General features: G+C 39.5%; 1 protein-coding gene across 2 annotated transcripts in view; it reads right to left on the minus strand.

Annotated features, from left to right (window-relative positions):
- Nucleotides 1-675: 675 nt before the first annotated feature.
- The window catches only part of LOC126248606 (ankyrin repeat domain-containing protein 16-like), a 106,786-nt gene continuing 80,212 nt past the window's right edge, over nt 676-27,249 (minus strand). For both annotated transcript variants that reach the window (XM_049949745.1, XM_049949744.1), the window contains exons 5-6: nt 15,486-15,884; nt 676-2,213 (exon numbers count right to left, since the gene is read on the minus strand). In XM_049949745.1, coding sequence (XP_049805702.1) covers nt 2,182-2,213; nt 15,486-15,884 — 431 coding nt within the window. In that variant the 3' untranslated portion in view covers nt 676-2,181. The remainder of the gene's footprint in view (nt 2,214-15,485; nt 15,885-27,249) is intronic.

Genomic DNA, 27,249 nt, shown 5'->3' on the forward strand with positions numbered 1-27,249 from the left:
GCCATTTTGTAGTTTTGAGTTTGTGAATGCTCCTTGAACAATATACGAAAATTTCCCCCTGTTTATCAAACATATTGTTTATTGCTATCTCCACATGTAACTTTGTAAGCACCTGTGTACATGTATTACATTTTTACTTAAAAGCAATTTTTACATCAGATTTTTGAAACCAGTTAGTGATTATGTCCAATAATTTACTACTGTGTTTTGTCACGACAAAATTATTTTTCAGATGATCTTTTCTAGTTTTGGTATTATATTATTTTCTCTGTTTTCTTTCCATAAATAATCTGTCAATGTCAGCTTCATGATACAAAAAGAACTAGCTACCTTAAAGCAAATAGTGTTCGCTAATAGTCATCTTGAATGAGTTCACCCAGTCAGTCATATGGATTGGGGACAATTTGTGATGTTAGGGTCTTGGGTTAGAGGAAAGTAAGGGCATATACTCTCCAATAGGACACCATCTAATGAAGCACTGTGATGTTCAAACCAACCTTTAATTTGAGGAAAAAAGTCAGGATTTGGAAGTTTTTTAATTTACTTTCATATTAGCAAATTTAATCACACTTATTTTACTGCACATGCATTGTTTTAATATTGTATTTTTCCTTTACTTCTGTGCAAACTTCATTCTCTTTTTTTTGCATCAAATGTCTCACAATTATACTTCAGTTTTTTTTTTTATTATTTTTATTTTTATTTCCAGAACAGCAAACAGTATCACAAGATAAGAACCATGATGATTTGTTGAGACCACATTACAAGTTTTAATCAAGAAACCAACTGTATCAATCACTCACAAACATTAATGCAATCATTGGTAATTTTAAGAGAGCTCTGCTTATGTAGTAAAATATGTATGAGTATAATTATGAAAGAGAAAAAGACACCAGTATAACTAAAAGTAATGTAACATTATATGGGCCATATTTGCTACCACACTCACTGATTTTAAGCAAACAACTTTTTTTTTTCGAAAAAAGAGACAATTGTTTAAGTTTCTTTGTAGATTGGGGATTTTGATTAATATGGAGGCAGATTACCTAGTGGGAGTCATTTCTAATGGAACCATATTCTAACATCTTAAGAGGCTGTGTGAAGAATGCAGTTTTAATGCAGAGGGTGTTGTACACTGAGGTGATGTGGTTAAGGAAGAAACTCAATAGTACATTCAGCACATTATTTCTAGATAACACAATAAGGAAATAGAGATTTTCAAATGTCTGAGTTGTTGAGTACATGAGGAAGATAAATTAAGTAAAGGACACATTAATTTTTATTCTGCATTGTATGCCATAGTACCTTTATGTGAGGCTCTCACTAGAACTGAGTGTGAGAAGGGGTCTACACTCAAGAAAGAGACGTTCAAGATTGCAAAAGAGGTGGCAGAACTTTACCATGTCTTAGAGAACAAACAGAGTTAAAACTACAGGACACTTCAGCAACCAGGAAAGAGAGAGCTATGTCCAATAAAAGGCATTGGAATCCGCAGTTAAGAAAGGCTACACTCTTCAGAGAAAATCACAATAACATGTTAAGGACTCTTTCCTTCATGAAAGCACTGGACAGAAAACCTTCAGAAGATTCCGAGAGAAAAATTGTGTGTGATGATGATAAGAAGTTCAGGTCATCTAAAGAAAATATGAGGAACTTGAAGAATTATAGAGACATCTTTTCAAGAAGAGGTTTTGATGAGAGAGAACTACATTAATGATGTATTAGATAATCTCAGAAAACTGTCTGTATATCTTCATGAGACCACAACTTATCAAGAAAATTTCTTAAATACCATCACAGCCACTTGTATTTCAACTGTAACAGCTCAAGAACACAAAATATGAAGATGTGAAATAAGGAAGCGAGAGAATATCCCCTGTACCTAAAACGTATCAAAGCAGTAATTCAGGAGCTGTGGAAGAAGTTGTGTTTTGGAAAACATCACCTTTAATCATTACTGGGGTTTTACTCTGAAGAAAGAATTTAAGCCTCATTTCAACATTTGCATTGCTGTTGTACTGGACACCACACTGTGTATTATTTACCGGTTCAATAGTGCAAAATTGTAATGGATCAGAAAGACCACAGTTTTAATCAGTTATGAATGGAGGGATTGTACCAAGTAATAGCTGTAGATCTGTCATCAGTCCTCTTGGTTACTTGTGGAAACCTTTACATTACTCAGGTGATGGGAGCTCCACTGTAATCCCATACTGTAAGAGAAGAAAAATGACAGTATATACATACTACTGCTTCTTCTTCAAAAGATGCTTAAAAAGACAATAAAATCAAACAAGTATATTTTAAACAAAGAAGTGTTATTTCAGCATATAAAAAAACTGAGACGTTATGGTAGAATGGATTTGTGATCCCAAGTAATGAAAATTTTGGTTGTTGTTGTTGTCTTCAGTCCTGAGACTGGTTTGATGCAGCTCTCCATGCTACTCTATCCTGTGCAAGCTTCTTCATCTCCCAGTAACTACTGCAACCTACATCCTTCTGAATCTGCTTAGTGTACTCATCTCTTGGTCTCCCTCTATGATTTTTACGCTCCACGCTGCCCTCCAATACTAAATTGGTGATCCCTTGATGTCTCTGAACATGTCCTACCAACCGATCCCTTCTTCTAGTCAAGTTGTGCCACAGTTTTCTCTTCTCCCCAATTCTATTCAATACCTCCTCATTAGTTATGTGATCTACCCATCTAATCTTCAGCATTCTTCTGTAGCACCACATTTCAAAAGCTTCTATTCTCTTCTTGTCCAAACTATTTATCGTCCATGTTTCACTTCCATACATGGCTACACTCCATACAAATACTTTCAGAAATGACTTCCTGACACTTAAATCTATACTCGATGTTAACAAATTTCTCTTCTTCAGAAATGCTTTCCTTCCCATTGCCAGTCTACATTTTATATCCTCTCTACTTCGACCATCAGCAGTTATTTTGCTCCCCAAATAGCAAAACTCCTTTACTACTTTAAGTGTCTCATTTCCTAATCTAATTTCCTCAGCATCACCCGACTTAATTCGACTACATTTCATGATCCTCGTTTTGCTTTTGTTGATGTTCATCTTATATCCTCCTTTCAAGACACTATCCATTCCGTTCAACTGCTCTTCCAAGTCCTTTGCTGTCTCTGACAGAATTACAATGTCATCGGTAAACCTCAGTTTTTATTTCTTCTCCATGGATTTTAATACCTACTCCGAATTTTTCTTTTGTTTCCTTCACTGCTTGCTCAATATACAGATTGAATAACATCGGGGAGAGGCTACAACCCTGTCTCACTCCCTTCCCAACCACTGCTTCCCGTTGATGCCCCTCGACTCTTATAACTGCCATCTGGTTTCTGTACAAATTGTAAATAGCCATTCGCTCCCTGTATTTTACACCTGCCACCTTCAGAATTTGAAAGAGAGTATTCCAGTCAACATTGTCAAAAGCTTTGTCTAAGTCTACAAATGCTAGAAACGTAGGTTTGCCTTTCCTTAATCTAGCTTCTAAGATAAGTCGTAGGGTCAGTATTGCCTCACGTGTTCCAATATTTCTACGGAATCCAAACTAATCTTCCCCAAGGTCGGCTTCTACTAGTTTTTCCATTTGTCTGTAAAGAATTCACGTTAGTATTTTGCAGCCGTGACTTATTAAACTGATAGTTCGGTAATTTTCACATCTGTCAACACCTGCTTTCTTTGGGATTGGAATTATTATATTCTTCTTGAAGTCTGAGGGTATTTCGCCTGTCTCATACATCTTGCACACCAGATGATAGAGTTTTGTCAGGACTGGCTCTCCCAAAGCTGTCAGTAGTTCTAATGGAATGTTGTCTACTCCCGGGGCCTTGTTTCGACTCAGGTCTTTCAGTGCTCTGTCAAACTCTTCACGCAGTATCATATCTCCCATTTCATCTTCATCTACATCCTCTTTCATTTCCATAATATTGTCCTCAAGTACATCGCCCTTGTATAAACCCTCTATATACTCCTTCCACCTTTCTGCTTTCCCTTCTTTGCTTCGAACTGGGTTTCCATCTGAGCTCTTGATATTCATACAAGTGGTTCTCTTTTCTCCAAAGGTCTCTTTAATTTTCCTGTAGGCAGTATCTATCTTACCCCTGGTGAGACAAGCCTCTACACCCTTACATTTATCCTCTAGCCATCCCTGCTTAGCCATTTTGCACTTCCTGTCGATCTCATTTTTGAGACGTTTGTATTCCTTTTTGCCTGCTTCATTTACTGCATTTTTATATTTTCTCCTTTCATCAATTAAGTTCAATATTTCTTCAGTTACCCAAGGATTTCTATTAGCCCTCGTCTTTTTACCTACTTTATCGTCTGCTGCCTTCACTACTTCATCCCTCAGAGCTACCCATTCTTCTTCTACTGTATTTCTTTCCCCCATTCCTGTCAATTGTTCCCTTATGCTCTCCCTGAAACTCTCTACAACCTCTGGTTCTTTCAGTTTATCCAGGTCCCATCTCCTTAAATTCCCACCTTTTTGCAGTTTATTCAGTTTTAATCTACAGTTCATAACCAATAGATTGTGGTCAGAGTCCACATCTGCCCCTGGAAATGTCTTACAATTTAAAACCTGGTTCTTAAATCTCTGTCTTACCATTATATAATCTATCTGAAACCTGTCAGTGTCTCCTGGCTTCTTCCATGTATACAAACCTTCTTTTATGATTCTTGAACCAAGTGTTAGCTATGATTAAGTTGTGCTCTGTGCAAAATTCTACCAGGCGGCTTCCTCTTTCACTTCTTCCCCCCAATCCATATTCACCCACTATGTTTCCTTCTCTCCCTTTTCCTACTACCGAATTCCAGTCACCCATGACTATTAAATTTTCATCTCCCTTCACTATCTGAATAATTTCTTTTATTTCATCATACATTTCTTCAATTCTTCGTCATCTGCAGAGTTAGTTGGCATATAAACATGTACTACTGTGGTAGGCGTGGGCTTCGTGTCTATCTTGGCCACAATAATGCGTTCACTATGCTGTTTGTAGTAGCTTACCCGCACTCCTATTTTTTTATTCATTATTAAACCTACTCCCGGATTACCCCTATTTGATTTTTTTTATTTATAACCCTGTATTCGCCTGACAAAAAGTCTTGTTCCTCCTGCCACCGAAGTTCACTAATTCCCACTATATCTAACTTTAACCTAGCCATTTCCCTTTTTAAATTTTCTAACCTACCTGCGCGATTAAGGGATCTGACATTCCACGCTCCGATCCGTAGAACGCCAGTTTTCTTTCTCCTGATAACGACGTCCTCCTGAGTAGTCCCCGCCCGGAGATCCGAATGGGGGACTATTTTACCTCCAGAATATTTTACCCAAGAGGACGCCATCATCATTTAACCATACAGTAAAGCTGCATGCCCTCGGGAAAAATTACGGCTGTAGTTTCCCCTTGCTTTCAGCAGTTCACAGTACCAGCACAGCATGGCCGTTTTGGTTATGTTACAAGGCCAGATCAGTCAATCATTCAGACTGTTGCCCCTGCAACTACTGAAAAGGCTGCTGCCCCTCTTCAGGAACCACACGTTTGTCTGGCCTCTCAACAGATACCCCTCCGTTGTGGTTGCACCTACGGTACGGCTATCTGTATCGCTGAGGCACGCAAGCCTCCCCACCAACGGCAAGGTCCATGGTTCATGGGGGGAAAATTTTGGTAAACTCCTAAATAGTTTTTTTAAAATATCTTAAATAAAACACTTCCAGTTAGAACTTGGGGCAATGAAGTGACAAAGTAAAGTGGATCATCCACGGCATTAAAAGTTCCAGTGTAAGAAAAATGCAGCTGCACAGGTAACAAAAATATAGTAGAAATTATGATTTTATTGAATATTGTAGACTTCATAAAATTATAGTTAAAAGAGTTGTCAATGCAAAAAAAATAGAAGGATAATTTTAAACCATAAAAATAATACGAAGGCCGCACAGTCAGTTACTACATCTGTAGTAGTTGTTAAATTCTCTATCCATGAAGTTTGAAAAATAATCCTTAAAGGAAAGGCTATTGTAGGTCCCAACTCAAATACCAGAGTGCTACAATGAAATCTTTATAACTGTAGCAAAATCTGATCTTAGTACATCAGATATCAAAACAAATACCTTTGGTCTTGATGAAAATTCTAAACACCTGTTTGTGACATGTGTAAAATAAATAAATAAATGCAAACTTAGCATTAAAAACACAGGCACAGGGCTGCAAAATTAAATTTTTGTTCAATGCTTTTAATTGTGAAGGGTGATTTTCATTCATTGCTGGCCTCTGTTGAAGAATGTGAAGTCAGATTGGGCTTTCACATATAAAAAAACTGTAATAATTCTACAAAGCACTGTCTTATTTATACAATATTAAGATATTTTAATGTAGTAATAAAGACACTTAGAGCTATACTAGTAATGTCTAAATAGTTTAAAATTGCAGCCATTAAACAGAATCAAACCGCCCTCATTTATTCATAAAACCTAATCACAATTTAAGTCCAACATATTCCAAGTCTTACAGAGACACTGCACTTTTCCAGTACCATACTGCTTCCTCTTCATATTGATTCAAGATTTTCTTCTATGCTGTGGACCACTTATCTCTTTTTAGAAAGCAACAGTAGTCAGGCATCATCCTTCATCCTGTCTTGATAATATGATACTATTTCTTTCATATCTTGATGAGGCCTTTCTCCACATTCTTTGCTAACATCTCCAAGATTTTCATGGAAGAAGTCAAGATGACTATGAAGAAAATGGATTTTAATGCTCATATTGCATCCTAAATTTTTCAGTTATCTTATCCATGTACTGGTGCCACCTTAGTTTATTATGCATCTGGGTGCCTAGGAACTTTACACATGGAGCATCATTCAATGTGTGCCCACTGAGGTTTATTTTTACTATCTGTTAAGTCATTTTCATTTGAAACTGAGTAATATGAGTCTTTGTAAGATTAAAACTTAAGTTGTTTGTTGTGAAACAGTTGTAAGCCTTTTTCATTATTCTCCTGGTGTATTTGCACCCTTCATCAGTATTCTTGTGTCATCAGCATACATCAGTTACTGAAGTACATATGCTTTGGGTAGTTGGTCTGTTGAACATACGAAGAAGTTGCTGTTGCAGAAAAGAAAATGAAGCTTGTTGGGCAGAAGAATTTGGGAAAACATTAACATACACAACGAAATCTTTTATGTGAAGCAAATCTCCCACTGTAGATCAAAGGAATGGCCAGGAAGAACACCACACAGAACTACAGAAAAGATTTCAATAATTACAATCAACAAAACTTGGCATGCAGCATTTAAGTGGTCAGTTTAATAAAATTCTATGTAATATTATTCAAGAAGCTAAATTGTAAACAACAAAGTTGTATTTGAGAGATGATAAAGTTACTAAACAAACTATAAGAAACTACATACGTCCGTAGAATACTCAAGGAGTGAGAAAAGCAGTAGAGCAGTATAGCTCATTAAAATGCTCTCCATGCACAACACAGCTTCTGCATCTATGTCTACAAACATACTCTGTAGGCCACCATACGATGAATGGCAGAGGGTACCTTGTATCATTACTAGTCATTTCCATCCCGTTTCATTCCCAAATGGGGCAAGGCAAAAACAACAATCTATTTGCTTCCTTATGAGCCCTGATTTCTCTTCTCTGGCATTTGTGGTGCTCTGATGAGATGTATGTGGGTGACAGCAGGGTTGTACTTTTCGTACACTATAGTTTCATCAGCAAACAGTCACAGATTGCTGCTTACCCCATCCATCAGATCGTTTAGATATACAGAAGACAAGAGTGGTACTATCACACTTCCAAAGGGCATTCCTATTTTATCTTTGTCCCCAATGACCACTCATAGCCCAGGACAAAATACTGGGTTGCATTACTTAACAAGTCTTTGAGCCACTCACATATATGAGAGCCTATCCTTTATGCGCAGACCTTTGTTAACAGTCTACAGCATGACACTGTGCCACGAGCTTTCCAGGAACTTACAAATATGGAAGCTGTCTGTTGAGCTCCATCCATGGTTTGCAGGATATCATGTGAGAAAATATCAAGTTGACTTTTGGATAAGCAATACTTTCTCAATTGGTGTTTATTTGTGGATAGAGGCTTTTCTCTCTCAAGGTAATGCATTATATTCAAACTCAGAATATTCTCATGAATTTTGCAGCAAACAGATGTTAAGGATTGTACACTTCTTTTACATGGGACTCAGCAGCACTCTTCCCAGTCACTTGGAGCTTTGCACCAGGCAAGGGATGCACGATAAATGCAAGCTAAGTAAGAGGGCTGTTGGGATACCATCTGGGTCTGTAAACTTCATTGTCTTCAACTCTTTCAGCTGCTTTTCAGTGCCAAGGATGCCTATTTCTACATCATCAATAGGGGAGTTTGTGCAGTGGTCAAACAGTAGTATGTCCATACTATCCTCCTGTGTGAAAGATTTTTTTTTAACGTAAAATATAAAACTTTTGCTTCTTCTTTCTTCTTACTGCCTTCTAGTGCCACACCAGGCTGGTTTATGAATGACTGGGTAAAAGCCTGCGACTCACTTATCAATTTTATGTAAAACCAGAATTTTCCAAGATGTTTCACTAACTTATGACATGGAAATTGTTGTACACTTCGTACATTAACCTTTTGCCAGTTGACATTTCTGCGTTATTTTTTGAACAGTGTGTGCAATAATGTCTGTTTTCTCAGAAGTTCCTAAATTTTCTTTTTGAACCACTGTGCGTCTTTTCCAGTCTTAATCTACTTACTCTGCACATACTTCTTCAGCATGTGATTTATAACCAGTTGAAACTTTACCTACAACCCCTCTATGTTCATCATACTGCAACTAAATGATGTCCACTCATTATCTTAGTAGTGAGCTAACATCTGCTAATCTGCTCTTTCCAGCACAAAAAAAAAAAAAAAAAACTGCTTCACAAGAATTACTGTCCATACTACCAGCAATAAACCCATATATTTTCCAGGAAGCTTCAGGAAGGGAATGGGTGGGATGTCTGTGATATGTGAATTGTGTTCCTCAGACAGAAAGAAACAGTATTCTGAATATAACTACAACATTCTATCAAAACATGTACAGTTGTGCAGGTGCTGATGAAGAAGAGGAGGAGTAGTAGTAGGATTAGTAGGCGTTAGAGATGGGCAAATTTGTTCACCTTGGGAACTAGTTCACTGATGATCACTCTTTTTTGGGAACCACTCATATTTACTCATTCACCGTTCATTTGTGCATGGTATATGGTTCTTATGAAAAATTGAAAATTAACAGAATGGGTGACTGAAGATGGAAGGCGCCAAGAGGGGGCACTTGCCTCCCCTCTAGAGTACAGAGTTTTTATTCATTACAGAATTCTCACACACTTATAGAAATAATTTTCATGACTCTGCAAAACCTCTCGTTTAGCCAACTGTAGCATTATGTGGCTGATCACAGTGAAATAATATAAGGTGGCACATGAAAAACTGGCCCTGAGTGCAGACAGCTCGCCAATTATGCACAATTTGTTGACTGCTACAATCAGAATAGATAAACGTGTAATAATTAGGCAGAAATAAATAACAAGTAAACTAATGCAAACAAAAACTTCAGAACAATAGATGATGATTGGTGGGCGACAATGAGCAGTCTAGTACTCAGGGCTGATTTTTCGTGCGCCACCCTGTACCACTGAAATGATATTGTAGAAGTTATTGTATTCTCTTTACAAAATGTGACACCAGACGCTCTATTATGGAGCGCGGGCTTCATACGGTTGTAAGTTGGTCTGCCTTCCGTAACAATGAACATGCTGTTTTACCTTGGATTTAAAAAAAAAAAAAAAAAAAAAAAAAAAAAAAAAAAAAAAAAAAAAAAAAAACGGAAAATGGCCACTCCTGTGTGCCATGCCGACTTCCTTTGCATGTGTAATAACAAAAAAACTTGCCATTTATAAGTATATCTTCTGCTGTTTATTGAAATAGTGAAGTAAGCCGATATGCCCTTTTGTCAACCGAAAAGATTTATGTATTACATACCATGTAATTTTTATGTAATTTATGTAATTATAAAATAATTTTAATTACCAGTCATGGATGCTGAATAGAATATTAAAAGAAACACAGTCCAGATTTTAAGAAAGGTTTGAAACAGAGTTAGAATGGGCATGCACAGTTAACGAAACGAACAACAACTTGATACTGAACTAACTAGGAGCAGTCGGCAGTGGAACTGGAACGAGTGGTCACACAAAGAAGGACGAGACCGGCCGAGGGAGACCAAGATCGGGACAGACGGGAATGGGACCGAGGCTGGAATGAGACCGGCCGACATGCCATTGCGGGAATGAGACCGCCTGTTTCCCATTCCCAGAAACTATAAGAACAAAGCTGCGACCAAAGTGAACTATGAAAGACCTTTCCTTAGAATTCATTCCTCGCTCCTTCCGTTCATCCTGGTGAACTGTTCCTTTAGATCCATTAGTTTGCGAACGACCCATCTCTAGTAGGAGTAGGAGTAGTAGTAGTAGTAGGAGGAGGAGGAGGAGGAGGAGGAGGCGGCGGCCTGTTGATATTCCACTTATAACAGCTGCAGAAATTCAGTATGAACCAACAAAAAATAAAAACAGCAGACTTGGTTCACATGAAATAACACCTGTAATGAAAAAAAGGAAGTATGCAGCATATCCCAGGATGAATGGTCAACACTAAGGGATATGACACAAGCAATCATTCAAAGCACAAATGTCAATTTTTTAAATGAGCACACCACCATTTGACCGTATTGTTGTTTATTTAATTACGACCAAGGTTTCGGTGTTTTATGCCAATTTCAATTGATTGAGTTGATGTCATTAACATGCATTGTAGGATATCAAGCTCAAAATTGACCGTGAATTAAGAAAAATATTGGTTCCCCACACAATGTAAGATGTAAAATCATCATCGTAAAAGATCAACAAATAATAGTGGGAGCACATCATATTTAGTAAAAACATGTTTACTTGGTATGAACCATCTTTTATATACCTACTTTTACTAAATATGAGATGCTTTCACTATTTTACTCCCAATGATTTTACATCTGGCATTTCATCGGGAGCCAATATTTTTCTTAGTTTAAAACCAATTTTGAGCTTGATGTCCTGCAACATATGTTAATGACATCAGCTCAATCACTTGAGCTTGATGTCCTGCAATATATATGTTATGTTAATGACATTAACTCAATCACTTGAAAATGGCATAAAAGGCCAAAACCTAGGTCATAATTAAATTTAAAAAAAGACAGTCAAATGGTAGTGTGTTCACTTAAAGAATATTATATGATTGTTGCTCAGCAACATCAAAAAATGCCTAGTAAACATGGCCTCTATGAAAGAGCTATGAGCCCTTAAACATCTACATTGTGAAACAAATCACTTCTATAGCAAACTCTTTGCTTTCCACGTTTTGGGAGCAGATAGTATGGACCAAAACAACAAAAAATTGTCTAGTAAACATGGACTCTGAAATGCATAACTTAAAAGCTAGGAGGACTTGTTGAACAGGAGAGATGTTGTCACAGCAGTGACGAAGAACAAGTATTCACAGCTCATAAGGTATGCACTTGAGACCCCATGTTTATTGTTTTTTTTTTTTTTTCCTTGTTTTGGTCCATACTACCATCTCTCAAGAAATGGGTAACAAAGGGCTTGCAGTAGAAGAGATTTGTTAGCTGATGAAGGTTTCTTGGGTCTCCAGCCGGATGGTAGCGTTGATATCTCGCAAATCTCTCCATGAATCTCGACACTTCGCCAGAAGATGGGTAGTATGACACTTCCCAAAACATCGTGAGATATCAGCATTACCACCCGGCTGGAGACCCGAGAAACCTTCATAAACAGTTTACGCCGGGAAAGCCTACAGTCACATATATGACACCTCTACAGGAAGATTTGGTAGATTTGTTGCACAGTATCGAATATGAAGAAGTGCTCGTCGCTCTTAAGGTATGCATTTTCGAGGCCATGGTTACTAGACTGACCAGCCTGTTTTGCTTTCAATGATTGCTCCTGTCATATTCCTGAATACTGACAATTCCTCATGAGATACACTGTATAGCTTGGACAGGTTATATCATTCGATATGGAAAACCATGAGCAAAAAGCATCTCTAAGAAATTTTATACATAGCTCCACCTGTCTCTCTGTGCGCACACACACACACACACACACACACACACACACACACACACAGTGGAAAACTAAATCACAGTGATGACAAGGGCAATGGAAAAAGAGGATAGTGAATGTAACATGATGAGACTGGATTAGAAATAAAAGACATTACAAATAAAACATGGGTACAGGATTCCTTGGCTCAAGCTGAAATTGGCAGTGTGCTGGTCATGTCAGGAGAATAACAGATGAAAGATGGGGAATATCAGAAACTGAACTGGTGTCTCTGGAAGAAAATAGGAGAACAGGAAGACAGACAAGATTATGGTGAGAGATGCTGAAGGCTTACGAAGGACTGTTGTGGCCAGCAACAGTGCTAAAGAGAATTTGTGGAAGAAATTGGGAGAGGCATTTCTCTGACAATGGGGCACTAATGGCTATCATCATCATTAAAAGTCTGAGAAAATGGGATAAGTGTGTCTTCACTGTGGGCCCAGATCTTTAATTGGAAGGTACAAAAACTGCAGGAATGTGATAGGTTAAGATCAAATGTGGAGGATTACCATTAAATACAGTTTGGAACTGAGTGTAGGAAAATTATGTTGGTTCTAGTGGTTCCCAAATCTTGAATACACAACTGAACAATTAAAAATTTACTTTCACAATGTCCATGAAGTTTCTTAAATCTCCTGTAGCTCTTAAGTTCCAGCACTAATCCATCTTTCACTCAATGATACCTTTGCATGTTAAAAATGTTTGTGATCTTTAAACAAACGATCACAAAAAGATTATACAATAATAGTAACACATGAGCCAAGCTAAGAACAAATGCAGTGTCTTCAAACCTTTTTTTTTTTTTTTTTTCTTCAAATGGAACTATCCTTTCCCCCTCCCTCCTGCCCATTTTCCCTCCTCTCCAGAACAGCAAGTCTCATTGAGTCGTACTTAGTGATACAAATATTTCACAGAGTCGTCAAGATATTGCAGAGTATAAATGCATTTAAAATCCAGAGTCTTCTGTTGTTATTATGGTGTGTTGAGTGGCACACCACTCTCAAGTTTTGGCACTGTCAATAGACAGATGCATTGCTGAGATTCTTTATTGGCTTTCTAGTGCAGTTGGGTGTTCAGTAAAATGCAGTGGACTCTCCGTGTACAGGATCACATCTATTGGCATCAATCTTTTTTGCATTATTGTAGATGTTGCAAGAACTATTACTTTGGATGCTATGTGGTAATATCTTTACTTCACAATTGTTTTCTTGGAGTAAAACTGGGGTTTTAAAAAGCCTTTTGACACTTTTGATGTTGGTGCAATGAATTAGATACTATTCCTCAGAAACTTTTCTTCATAAAGTTCTGTTGTTTTGGTTCATTTTAGCATCATTCCTCATAAATTAATATTTTCCTAGCATTTCTCTGTTTCTAAAAATAATTTCAACCTAAAGAAAGATTTAGAAACTAACTGACAATGTAGGTATTTTATACAGAATGTACTGTAAATTATTGAAGGCATACCTCAAAGTAAACTTGATCTATGTAGTTAGTTGTCACAGGAAGCAATGCTCAAACCTTTTAATTAGCCAAGTATGTCTTATCCTTCTAATAATTTCCGGGTATGCAGCCGGATCCCGTCGACATTCTGCCACGATATTTCGGCCCAGAGACGTCTGGCCATCATCAGGTGAGTACACAACTACTGAAAAGCCCAGGTGCAGTCGCGGTATTTATGCAGAATCTTGCGCACACGAAATGTACTGGCATCCTACAGTGCACGCATCAGGTGTTGACATGCATGGCAAAGCCGAGTTGTATGTGCTGCCCTCAGTGGTGAAAGTAAAAGATCATCTAGTCATTGAGTATCGAATGACGCCGTCGATTCCACTGTGATTGTGTAATTTTAATAACAGGATTCCAATTTTTATCCAGCTGAAAGCTGCCATCACCCAGCATAAACAGCCGGTGTTCTCAATACCTTAATACATTGAGCGCATGTAATATCGGATGATGAAAACCTCCACCTTCGGCATAAATACCGCAACTGCACCTGGGCTTTTCAGTAGTTGTGTACTCACCTGATGATGTCCGGACGTCTCTGGGCTGAAATACCGTGGCAGAATGTCGACGGGATCCGGCTGCATAACCGGAAATTATTAGAAGAAGAAATGCGCCAGGAAAATTTCAGAAGTCACATGTCTTATCCTAGCAATGCGTATTTTTCAGGACAGTAGCATTAACGTTTGGATGGAATTTTAAATAATTTTTTACTTAACTTCCTATCAGGTCTAAGACATTTTCAAGACACCAAATTTACCTTATTGATAGAAACAATTTTCATTCTGAACAATGGCATAAGTCCACTTTTGAAGAAAAGTGTTGGACGTCAGTTTTGAGCCCCTTGTGACTATTTGTACAAGTGAAAGCACATGAGGAATATCTTTAATATACTAAAAGATATTTGAGATGATACAGTGGCACATCTTGTACATATCATTTTTCTTCAGCCCGCCCCAGGTAGCTGAGTGGTAAGCGCGACAGAATGTCAATCCTCAGGGCCCGGGTTCGATTCCCGGCTGGGTCGGAGATTTTCTCCGCTCAGGGACTGGGTGTTGTGTTGTCCTAATCATCATCATCATTTCATCCACATCGACACACAAGTCGCCGAAGTGGCGTCAGATCGAAAGACTTCCACCTGGCAAAAGGTCTACCCGACGGGAGGCCCTAGTCATACGATATTTTTTTCTTCAAAGTTTTAATGATTTTCTCATAAAAGGATCATTTTAGCTATGAGTGGTTTACTATGTTTATGCTCTTCAAGACAAGAATCATCTGTAAATGACATTGCTCTTTTAAAAATGTATGTATTTCCTTTAAGTTTCTTGAGAGTTCTTTCCTTTACTCATCAAAGTATAGGCTTACACATCTTAACAACAGTGTCATGACACTTTGATAATAAAATATAAATAGCAGCTTGAAATACTGCATCTGAACAGAAATAGGAGAACTTTCAGGTTACTCTTTGGATTAGTTAGTTGGTTGATTTGGAGAAGGGGAGCAAACAGCGAGGTCATCGGTCCCATCGGATTAGGGGAGGATGTGGAAGGAAGTCGGCCACAAACTTGCAAAGGAACCATCCCGGAATTTGCCTGAATCGATCTAGGGAAATCACGGAAAGCCTAAAACAGGATGACCAGACACGGGTTTGAACCACCGTCTGCCGCAATGTGAGTCCAGTGTGCTAACCACTTTGAACTTTAGAGATACTTATGTTACAATTAATGCTTTCCACTAAACAGTTCCACAGAACGTACCACTGCGACCATGTGCATCAGTCAGAGAAGTGTCAGCTCCCAGCTTCATCAGAAGATGAACAACGTCACTCTGTTTCTCACGAGCTGCAACATGTAATGGTGTCACTCTGTCAATGCCTGAAACACTGTTAACATCTGCTCCTAGTTCTTTTACCAGGAACTCAATCACCAATACACTTCCTGTGCGCGCAGCATGATGAAGTGCACTCAGTCCTTTCTTGTCCTTGTCACCTAGGGCATCATAATATGACAGGATAACCTTCACTGTTTCCAGGCTTCCACTAGCAGCTGCGTCAAGGAAAGGTGAAACACCACACATGTCAGTACAACTCAGCATCTCCCTGCAGCCACACACTGAGCTCAAAAGGAACTGTAGTACTGATGCCCTACCATGGAGAGCTGAAAGAAAAATGTGCAAGACACATTTATATCAATCATAACATTGATAAAAGAGAAGTAGGCTTTATCAGCCTTAACATGTAGAGTAAGTTATGTAGACAAAACTGCAGAAAAACAGAACATTATTTGCCTTCCAGTTTCAATGCCTTTAGGTATAGAGATATTTTAAGAAATGGGACAGCTGCAATGCAGTGAAAGAATAGTTACAGTTTTCTTTCACTGTATGCTTGACTATCAAGAAACATGAAAGGGTCCATGTTGAAATAATAACATCAAGTGCCACTCTATGGCACCATTAAATCTGACAGTTGCGTGTGAAATTACATGCCACTCCAAAACTCAACAGTGTCTCTTTTATAAATTCCTTTTTGTAAAAATTCCTCCACAAAGAAATTACATCCAGCCTGACAATGAGCTGCACTGGTGCAAATAAACAATTCCAAAAACAAAGCAGTTATACAGTGTGACATTTTTATGCATACAGTAACACCGTCTGCTAAAAGACACATAATTTGCAGAAGAAACAGCTTCATTCTATCTTTTGTTTAACCAGAAGTTTAGTCAATAATTAATGTCAATTTTTTGTTTATATAACAACCTTCAAAAACCACCTGTAGCCCGAACAGGCAGCCATGCGTGATCTGCACAGAAGGTGTCCCCATTCAAGTTGAGAAAGAAAACCTTGTGGACAACATGTGTCATCAGGTGAAGCAGTTTCATGACATACTTATTATGTGATATTCTGTGCATAAATCAGTTAGTTTTATGTTCTCTTAACTTTCATTTGTGAGCTAAAGAAAAGCAGTGATAGCTTTGTAAATATTGGTCTGCATGAAAAATGATTCATGGACTTTTTATTCTTTCCAGCATTATCTGCACATCTTTGTTTATCTGTACACAATGAAAAGTCACCCTGTATAATATTGTGCATTCAAGACTGATATCTGATAAGGCTCCAGAACCAGTCTCAGTTATAAACACATAATGCCCACATAGTACTAGGAACAGAAAGCTGGCTGAAACCATATGCTAATAGCAATGGAGTTTTAATTCTGACTGCAATTTATATTGGACAGGTAGGCTGGATACTGGGAGAGGAGGGGTGTTTATAGCAGTAAACCTATTACTGCTAGTACAGAATCAGAATACAAATACTGTAAGTGTTAAAGATAGCTCAAACTTGGTACTCATATGATTTTATAGATTTCCTACCTCAGGAGCAGTACTGACAGAACATTTAAGTGATATCTTTGTGAATGTTGTGGATAAGTTTTCTGATCATATTACAGTATTACGAAGGGATTCCAATTTACCAGATCCAGACTGGGAGACTCAAATTATTAGAGTGAGTACTATGGACAGGGTATCATGTCAGGCAGTAGTAGCCGACCGAGATGGACGCAGCAACAGGGAAGTAACAGCTTTTGTGACATTTCTGAGTTCCTAACCAGGAGCGAATTTTATTATATCATCTGTGTGCTTTAATAGTTTAGTTTCTTGAGTTTCTGCATGTAAATTTAATATCTAATAGCCACAGTTCTCCCGTTTTCATTTGCGTCGGAAAGTAAACAGATTTTGCGGCATATTACAAATTCCTAATCAGGGGCACATTATTTAGTTTCATCTGAGTGCTTCGGTAGTTAGGTTTTTGAATATCTGCATATTACTAGACACAGTTCGTGCGTTTTCGTCAGGGTCTACAGTAGAGTTGCGCAGCACGTGCCAATAGTCCATTTATCTGCATAGTTTAGTTTTCCACGGTCTTTAGTATGGACAGGGACAGCGATTGTTGTGTGCAGATGCAAGCCGAGTTGGTGAGACTTCGCTCTCAGCTTCAGGCTGTGATTGCTTCGATTGCACAGCTTGAGGCTGCAGTGGATGGGCACCACTGTGGGGATCCAACGAACGTACAGCACGTCAGTGTCCTCCGATCGGTCCTCACCAGTGGCCAACCCAGTTACAGCTCGCACTGAGGCTGACCCCTCACCTGTGGTCGAGTGGGAGGTCGCCCCGGGGCGAAGCAGGTGGCGAAAGACTTCCCAGGCGGCCGCTGTCTGTGGCTGACACTGTTGCTGAGCCAGATGCTGTCGCCTGTCCTGTTTCAGAGGAAACCACTCAGCCTGCAAGACCCGGGCAATCACAGAGGGTGGGATTATTGGTAGTTGGGAGCTCCAACGTTAGGCGCGTTATGGGACCCTTAGGGACTTGGCTGACAAGAAGTGTAAGAAAACCAATGTGCACTCCGTGTGCATACTGGGTGGAGTCATTCCAGATGTGAAAAGGGTCCTCCCGGATGCCATGAAGAGCACAGCGTGGAACCAACTGCAGGTGGTTGCTCACGTCGGTACCGATGATGTGTGTCACTTTGGATCAGACGAGATTCTCTCTGGTTTCGAGCGGCTAACTGAAGTGGTAAAGGCTGCCAGTCTTGATTGCAAGATGAAAGCAGAGCTCACTATTTGCAGCATAGTCGACAGTACTGATTGCGGACCTCCGGTACAGAGCCGAGTGGAGGGTCTGAATCAGAGGCCCGGATGGTACTGCGACTGTGTAGGCTGCAGTTTCTTCGACTTTCGCCAAAAGGTGGTTGGGTTTCAGTTTCTGCTGAATAGGTCAGGTGTCCACTATACGCAGGAGGCGGCTACACGGGTAGCAGGGGCTGTGTGGCATGGACTGGGCAGTTATTTAGGTTAGAGGGTCTCAGGAAAACACAAGAACGGCTTCAGTCACAAAGGGTGCAGGATGAACACAGGAAGAACATAGATACAGGAACCATTGGTATAACAGTTTTAAATTGCCGTAGTTGTGTTGGGAAAGTACCAGAGCTCGAAGCGCTAATAGAAAGCACTGATGCTCAAATCGTTATAGGCACTGAAAGCTGGCTAAAGCTGGATATAAGCTCAGCCGAAATTTTTTAAAAAACCTAATGGTGTTCTGAAAGGATAGGCTAAACACGGTTGGCAGTGGCGTGTTTGTTGCTGTCAGAAGTAATTTAAGTTGTCACAAAATTGAAGTTGATACTTCCTGTGAGTTAGTATGGGCAGAGGTCATTGTTGGCAACCGGAATAAAATAATAATTGGATCCATTTACCAACCTCCCAATTCAGAAGATACAATTGCTGAAAGGTTCAAAGAATACCTGAGTTATTTCATCATGTACCTGACTCATACGATAATAGTTGGTGGTGACTTTAATTTACCCTCGATATGTTGGCGAAAATACATGTTCAAGTCTGGAGGTATGTATAAAATATCATCTGAAATTGTGCTAAATGCATGCTCTGAAAATTATTTCGAGCAGTTAGTTCATGAGCCCACGCAAATAGTAAACGGTTGTGAAAACACACTTGACCTCTTACCAACAAATAATCCTCAGTTAATAATGAGCATCAAAACTGATTCAGGGATTAGTGAACACAGGGTTGTCATAGCGAGATTGAATATTGTAATCCCCAAATACTCGAAAAATAAGCGAAAAATATACCTATCCAAAAAGCAGATAAAAATTCACATGACGCCTTCCTGAGAGACTCATTCCAAATAAATAATATAAGTGTAGACCAGATGTGGCTTGAATTCAAAGAAATAGTATCGGCAGCAATTGAGAGATTTATTCCAAATAAATTAACAAACGGCAGAGCTGATCCTCCTTGGTACACAAAACGGGTTAGAACATTGTTGCAGAAACAATGAAATAAGCATGCCAAATTTAAATAGACGCAAAATCCTCAAGATTGACAATCTTTTACAGTAGCTCGAAATTTAGCGCGGAATTCAATGTGAGATGCTTATAACAGTTTCCACAACGAAACTTTGTCTTGAAACCTGGCAGAAAATCCAAAGAGATTCTGGTTGTATGTGAAGTATGTTAGCGGCAAGAAACAATCAATGCCTTCTCTGCGCGATAGTAATGGAGATACTGTTGAAGACAGTGCTGCCAAAGCAGAGATACTAAACACAGCCTTACGATATGCCTTCACAAAAGAAGACGAAGTAAATATTCCAGAATTTGAATCAAGGAACAGCTGCCAACATGAGTAACTTGGAAGTAAATATCCTCGGAGTAGTGAAGCAACTTAAATCACTTAATAAAAGCAAGTCTTCTGGTCCAGACCGTACACCAATTAGGTTCCTTTCGGAGTATGCTGATGCATTAGCTCCATACGTAACAATCATATACAACCATTCGCTCAACGAAAGATCCGTACCCAAAGACTGGAAAGTTGCACAGGTCACATCAATATTCAAGAAAGGTAGTAGGAGTAATCTACTAAATTACAGGTCCATATTGTTAATGTCGATATGCAGCAGGATTTTGGAACATATATTGTGTTCGAACATTATGAATTACCTCGAAGAAAACGTTCTATTGACACACAGTCAACATGGCTCCTTATTCACATGAAGTGTTGAGTGATATTGACAAGGGATTTCAGATAGATTCCCTATTTCTGGGTTTCCACACAAGTGGCACGTAGTAAAACTGCGTGCTTATGGAATATCGTCTCAGTTATGTGAGTGGATTTGTGAATTCCTGTCAGGGAGGTCACAGTTCATAGTGACTGACGGAAAGTCATTGAGTAAAACAGAAGTGATTTCTGGCATTCCCCACGGTAGTGTTATAGGCCCTTTGCTGTTCCTTATCTACATAAACGATTTTTGAGACAATCTGAGCAGCCATCTTTGGTTGTTTGCAGATGACGCTGTCATTTCTTGACTAATAAAGTCATCAGAAGATCAAAACAAACAGCATAACAATTTAGAAAACATATCTGAATGGTGCGAAAAGTGGCAATTGACCCTAAATAATGAAAGGTGCGAGGTCATCCACATGAGTGCTAAAAGGAACTCATTAAACTTCTGTTACATGATAAATCAGTCTAATCTAAAAGGCATAAATTCAACTAAATACCTAGGTATTACAATTACGAACAACTTAAATTGGAAAGAACACATAGAAAATGTTGTGGAGAAGGCTAACCAAAGACTGCGTTTTATTGGCAGGGCACTTAGAAAATGTAACAGACCTACTAAGGAGACTGCCTACACTACACTTGTCTGTCCTCTTACAGGATACTGCTGCACGGTGTGGGATCCTTACCAGATAAGACTGATGGCGTACATCTAGAAAGTTCAGTTTTGTGTTATCGCGAAATATGGGCGAGAGTGTCACAGAAATGATACAGGATTTGGGCTGGAAATCATTAAAAGAAAGGAGTTTTTAGTTGCAACGGAATCTTCTCACAAAATTCCAACCACCAACTTTCTCCTCCGAATGCGAAAATATTTTGTTGACACCAACCTACATAGGGAGGAACACAATCACCATGATAAAGTAAGGGAAATCAGAGCTCATACGGAAAGATATAGGTGTTCATTCTTTCCGGAGATTGGAATAATAGAGAATTGTGAAAGTGGTTCGATGAACCCTTTGCCAGGCACGTAATGTGATTTGCAGAGTATCCATGTAGATGTAGATGTAGATGTAGAACTGTTCTACATACCTACCGAAAACTACACTGAAGCTCCAAAGAAACTGGTATAGGCATGTGTACTCAAATACAGAGAGATGTAAACAGGCAGAATACGGCACTGTTGTCGGCAATGCCTATATATGACGACAAGTGTCTGGTGCAGTTGTTTAATTGTTTACTGCTGCGACAATGGCAGATTATCAAGATTTAAGCGAGTTTGAATGTGGTGTTATAGTAAGCACGAGCGATGCGACACAGTATCCCTGAGATAGTGATGAAGTGGGGATTTTCTGGTATGACCATTTCACGAGTGTACTGTGAATATCAGGAAAATGGTAAAAGATCAAATCTCTGACATCACTGTGGCCTGAAAAAGAGCCTGCAAGAACGAGAACAATGATGACTGAAGAGAGTCGTTCACCATGACAGGACTGCAACCCTTCCGCAAATTGCTGCAGACTTCAATGCTGGGCCATCAACAGGTGTCAGCGTGTGAACCATTCAACAAATCATCATCAAAATGGGCTTTCGGAGCTGAAGACCCACTCATGTACCCTTGATGACTGCACGGCATGAAGCTTTATGCCTCGCCTGGGTCTGTCAACAACGACATTGGACTGTTGATGACTGGAAACATGTTGCCTGGTCAAATGTTCAAATTGTATCGAGCAGATGGATGTGTATGGGTATGGAGACAACCTTATGAATCCACGGACCCTGCAAGTCACCAGGGGACTATTCAAGCTGGTAGAGGCTCTGTAATTGTGTGGGACGTGTGTAGTTGGAGTGATATTTCTAGATACGACTCTGACAGATGACATGTACAAAAGCATCCTGTCTGATCACATGCATCCATTCATGTCCAGTGTGCATTCCGGTGGACTGGGGAAATTCCAGCAGGACAATGTGACATCCCACACATCCAGAATTGCTACAGAGTGGCTCCAGGGACACTCTTCTGAATTTAAACACTTCCACTGGCCACTAAACTGCCCAGACATGAACATTATTGAGCATATCTAGGATGCCTTGCAACATGCTGTTCAGAAGAGATCTCCAGCCCCTCATACTCTTATGGATTTATGGAGAGCCCTGCAGTTTAATGGTGTCAATTCCCTCCAGCACTACTTCAGACATTAGTCGCGTCCATGCCACATCGTGTTGCGGCACTTCTGCGTGCTCGCGGGGGCCCTTCATGAGATTACGCAGGTGTACCAGTTTCTTTCGCTCTTTAGTGAAACTTGAGCAGTTAAGCATAAAATTAACATGTGAGGGAAATATCATTGATTTCAAGCTTAAAAAAAGGCCTGAACTTTTCACCTCAGTTAATGAAGGGTGGGGACTCTGTGCTTACAGGGGTGTTATAACAACATTGATTACAGGTGCAAATAGGAAGGTAAAAAAGGTTAGCAAGGTATATCTGCTAGGTAAGTGCAATGTGAAGATTTCAGATTATTAGAGCAATTAAGGGGACCACACCATGATTCAGGTAAAAAAAAAATCGATTTTCAGTTTTCATCATATTTCGATAGAGTAAGGTTTTATTTAAGTACTCTGAAAAGGATTTTGCTGAAATTTTTTTTTCGAGCATTTAAAGAGCATTTTCCTACCACGTGTGTTTATGTACCACACCCACTTTTCTGCATATATTTTAGATCTTTATATCCCCTACATTGCACGTTAGTGATTTTTTTTTTTTACTCCCGAGTGTGTTGGCTATCCTTGGAATGCAACGGTCGGTATTCTTTTGTTTCTGCTGTTTGTAAACAACACAAGTGTGATTGTGAGTAGTTGTTATAGAAAACTTGCAGGTATACTCTGGGCAGGCAATTAGGAGAAATAAAGAAAATCTGGAGGCAATGAAAAGAGACGATTGGGCCATATTCTTCCATAAGTCCTCTACTGACGATAAGCCATGTCATGGATTGTGTCCACCAGGAGAAAATTCGTGGTGCAAATACAATATGGCTCGGGCAACTGGAGAATCTCATTCTCACCAGCATTCTCTTCCTGCTTATGTTATTACACCAATTAAACCTATTTTCAGGGACTTGGTTCATCCTGACCTTCTCAGGAAATGTCTGCATGGGCAGACACAGAACCCAAATGAATGTTTCAACAGCATAATTTGGAACCGCCTTCCTAAAACTGTATTTGTAGGCATGCATACGATGAAACTAGGAGTTCATGATGCTGTTATTACATTCATTTGTGGTAATATTGGAAAGTGTTGGGTATTGAAAAAGCTAGGAATTAATCCTGGTGAAAATATGATCACTGGGCTGCAACATTGCGATAAAATGAGGATAGCCGATGCAGACAGGTCTGCATCTAATATGGCCAAGAAAGAAAGACAAACATCCAGGAAGGTGAAAAAGAAGCTGGAAGATCTGCTAGAGGCCAAAGAAGGGCCATCATATGCAGCAGGACAGTTTTAATTAACTGCAAGTAACAAATTTCAAAAGTTTTTTCTTTAAAGTCAATTTTCCACAGACTAAAATTTTCAGTTCATATGTCCCATTATATAAGAAACTATCATAGATAAATGAATGAAATTTTCAGAGACTCTGCATAACATAAAAAACCACCTCTGGTACTACATTCATTAATATTCCCCCATTAGGAAGTTCACAAAAAAAATATTTTCTGCAGAAAAAACTTAATATTTTTTGTTAATAAATTTAAAAAAGTATTTCTTGAAAACTATAAAATGGAATAAGTAGATTTTAGTGCAGTTGACTCTATTAACATCATGTAACATACATTAAAAATATTAAGGTCCTGCATCAAATAGTTTTTCTGAAATGGGTCAAATACTTGCCTAAATTCACATGGTTTAGATAGGCAGGGTGTGGTCCCCTTAACATCAAAAATTCATTTCTGAGAGAAAAAATGTTGAGTATAAATGTACAAAGTTCAAGACTGTTGTACCATATGCCTTAGAAGGGTATGTGTCGAGCATTTTTTGAGGACTGGGAAAAACCTACTGGGGTTTGTGAAAGCTAAAATTGAATAACATGGGTCAGGAAAATCTGTCATAAATGGTGTGTGTGTGTGTGTGTGTGTGTGTGTGTGTGTGTGTGTGTGTGTGTGTGTGTGGCGAGGGTAGGGGGTGGGGGTTTAGAGGCACTCAACAATGAGGTTATCAGCACCGAAATGAGAAGCAAATTAGTCTGGAAATTAAGAAGCAACAGTGAAATATATCGAGAGAGAGAGAGAGAGAGAGAAATAACAGAAACAATAAGAAAAAGAGTAACATTTTTTGGACATTTATACAGAAGCCAACAGACTGACAAAGCAGACCTACAAATATCTCTGGGTAAAGAAATTAACAAGCCGGATTCAAGAATTTAAAAAGAATTTAGAAACACACAATATAAAAGTGATGTAGAAGGACATCAAGGAAGAAGAAGTACTAACAGGGACTGAAGAAAGGGGGGAAAAATCCATGGTTGAAAGATGCAACAATACTGGAGGGAAAGAAAAAGAGGAGATGAGAAGGAACTGAAATTGTCACGTGGTCCCCATTTGGGTGTGAGAAAAAAAAAAAAAAACTCTTGAAAACAAACAATGTAATAGTAAATAAGAATAAAATACAATAAGACCAAATCCTAAAGATATGCATCAGGTATATACACTACTCACCATTAAAATTGCTACACCAAGAAGAAATGCAGATGATAAACGGGTATTCATTGGACAAATATATTATACTAGAACTGACATGTGATTACATTTTCACACAATTTGGGTGCATAGATCCTGAGAAATCAGTACCCATAACAACCACCTCTGGCCGTAATAATGGCCTTGATATGCCTGGGCATGGAGTCAAACAGAGCTTGGATGGTGTGTACAGGTACAGCTGCCCATGCAGCTTCAACACGATACCACAGATCATCAAGAGTAGTGACTGGTGTATTGTGACGAGCCAGTTGCTCGGCCACCATTGACCAGACATTTTCAATTGGTGAGAGATCTGGAGAATGTGCTAGCCAGGGCAGCAGTCAAACGTTTTCTGTATCCAGAGAGGACCGTAAAGGACCTGCAACATGCGGTCGTGCATTATCCTGCTGAAATGTAGGGTTTCGCAGCGATCGAATGAAGGGTAGAGCCATGGGTCGTAACACATCTGAAATGTAACATCCACTGTTCAAAGTGCCGGCAATGCGAACAAGAGGTGACCGAAATGTGTAACCAATGGCACCCCATACCATTACGCCGGGTGATACGCTAGTATGGGGATGACGAATACACGCTTCCAATGAGCGTTCACCGCGATGTCGCCAAACACAGATGAGACCATCATGATGCTGTAAACAGAACCTGGATTCATCCGAAAAAATGACGTTTTGCCATTCGTGCACCCAGGTTCGTTGTTGAGTACACCATCGCAGGTGCTCCTGTCTGTGATGCAGCGTCAAGGGTAACCACAGCCATGGTCTCCGAGCTAATAGCCATGCTACTGAAAACGTCGTTGGACTGTTAGTGCAGATGGTTGTTGTCTTGCAAACGTCCCCATCTGTTGACTCAGGGATCGAGACGTGGCTCCACAATCCGTTACAGCCATATCGATAAGATGCCTGTCATCTCCACTGCTAGTGATACGAGGCCGTTGGGATCCAGCACGGCGTTCCGTATTACCCTTCTGAACCCACCGAGTCCATATTCTGCTAACAGTCATTGGATCTCGACCAACGCAAGCAGCAATGTCGCAATATGATAAACCGCAATCGTGATAGGCTACAATCCGACCTTCATCAAAGTCGGAAACGTGATGGTACGCATTTCTCCTCCTTACACGAGGCATCACAACAACGTTTCACCAGGCAACGCCAGTCAACTGCTGTTTGTGTATGAGAAATCGGCTGGAAACTTTCCTCAAGTCAGCACATTGTAGGTGTCACCACCAGCGCCAACCTTGTGTGAATGCTCTGAAAAGCTAATCATTTGCACATCACAGCATCTTCTTCCTATCAGTTAAATTGCACATCTGTAGCACGTCATCTTCGTGGTGCAGCAATTTTAATGGCCAGTAGTGTAGTATACATACTGCTCAAGAAAATTAAGAGGAACATGACTTAGGGTATCTGTCATACTCCACTGAGCAGTAATTTTGGATTGGGAATGTTAGCAAATTATACCTCTATCTTTGTCAAATTAAGCACACTTTTAAGTACACAGCAAAACATCATTACAATCTCGTTCATTTCCACCATAAGAACTGAAATGTCCAACAGATGTCAAAAACGAAGTGGAAACAATCATTCAAGCTGTCATCCTGGGTGTTTTTCATTGGGCTTTGAGAGTTTCAATAATGTGTAAGCCATCCATGCGTGTTTATCATGGCCCGACACCTATGTGACATGCTCCTTATAATTCTACGGAAAACAACCAGGTCATGACCCACTGTGGCCATGCCACTATTTAAATGCCCTGGCTTTGCAAGACATCACATAAGTGACGCCCACCACACATGCACAAGAAGGAGTTCAGGACAACCGTCATATGCAGCAGCCTACAAATAGTCCAACTATCTATTTGGTGTATTGCCTGGTAGTAAGGTAACTATGGAGCATGACAAGATCCATACAGCTGTTAACACTGTCTCTCCACACCAGCACAGGACTTTCCTGGACAATGTTTGGCAGGTACCACAAACCACGTCTCCACACATGAACGTGGCCATCGCGTCGTGGCAGAAGAAATCTTGACTCGTCTCTGAGTAACACACTTCGTGAGTGGCAAAGTTGCCAGTTGACACAGCAATGGCAGAACTGAAGGCGAACTGCAAGATATTGTGATATCAAGCAAGGTACTCGAACAGGATGTCTGGGTCATAATGTTCTTTCTCATAACATACACCCTACATTACAGTAGGACACAGTGGC

Source organism: Schistocerca nitens, chromosome 3 (genome assembly GCF_023898315.1).
Source record: "Schistocerca nitens isolate TAMUIC-IGC-003100 chromosome 3, iqSchNite1.1, whole genome shotgun sequence".
Classification (NCBI taxonomy): Eukaryota; Metazoa; Arthropoda; class Insecta; order Orthoptera; family Acrididae; genus Schistocerca; species Schistocerca nitens.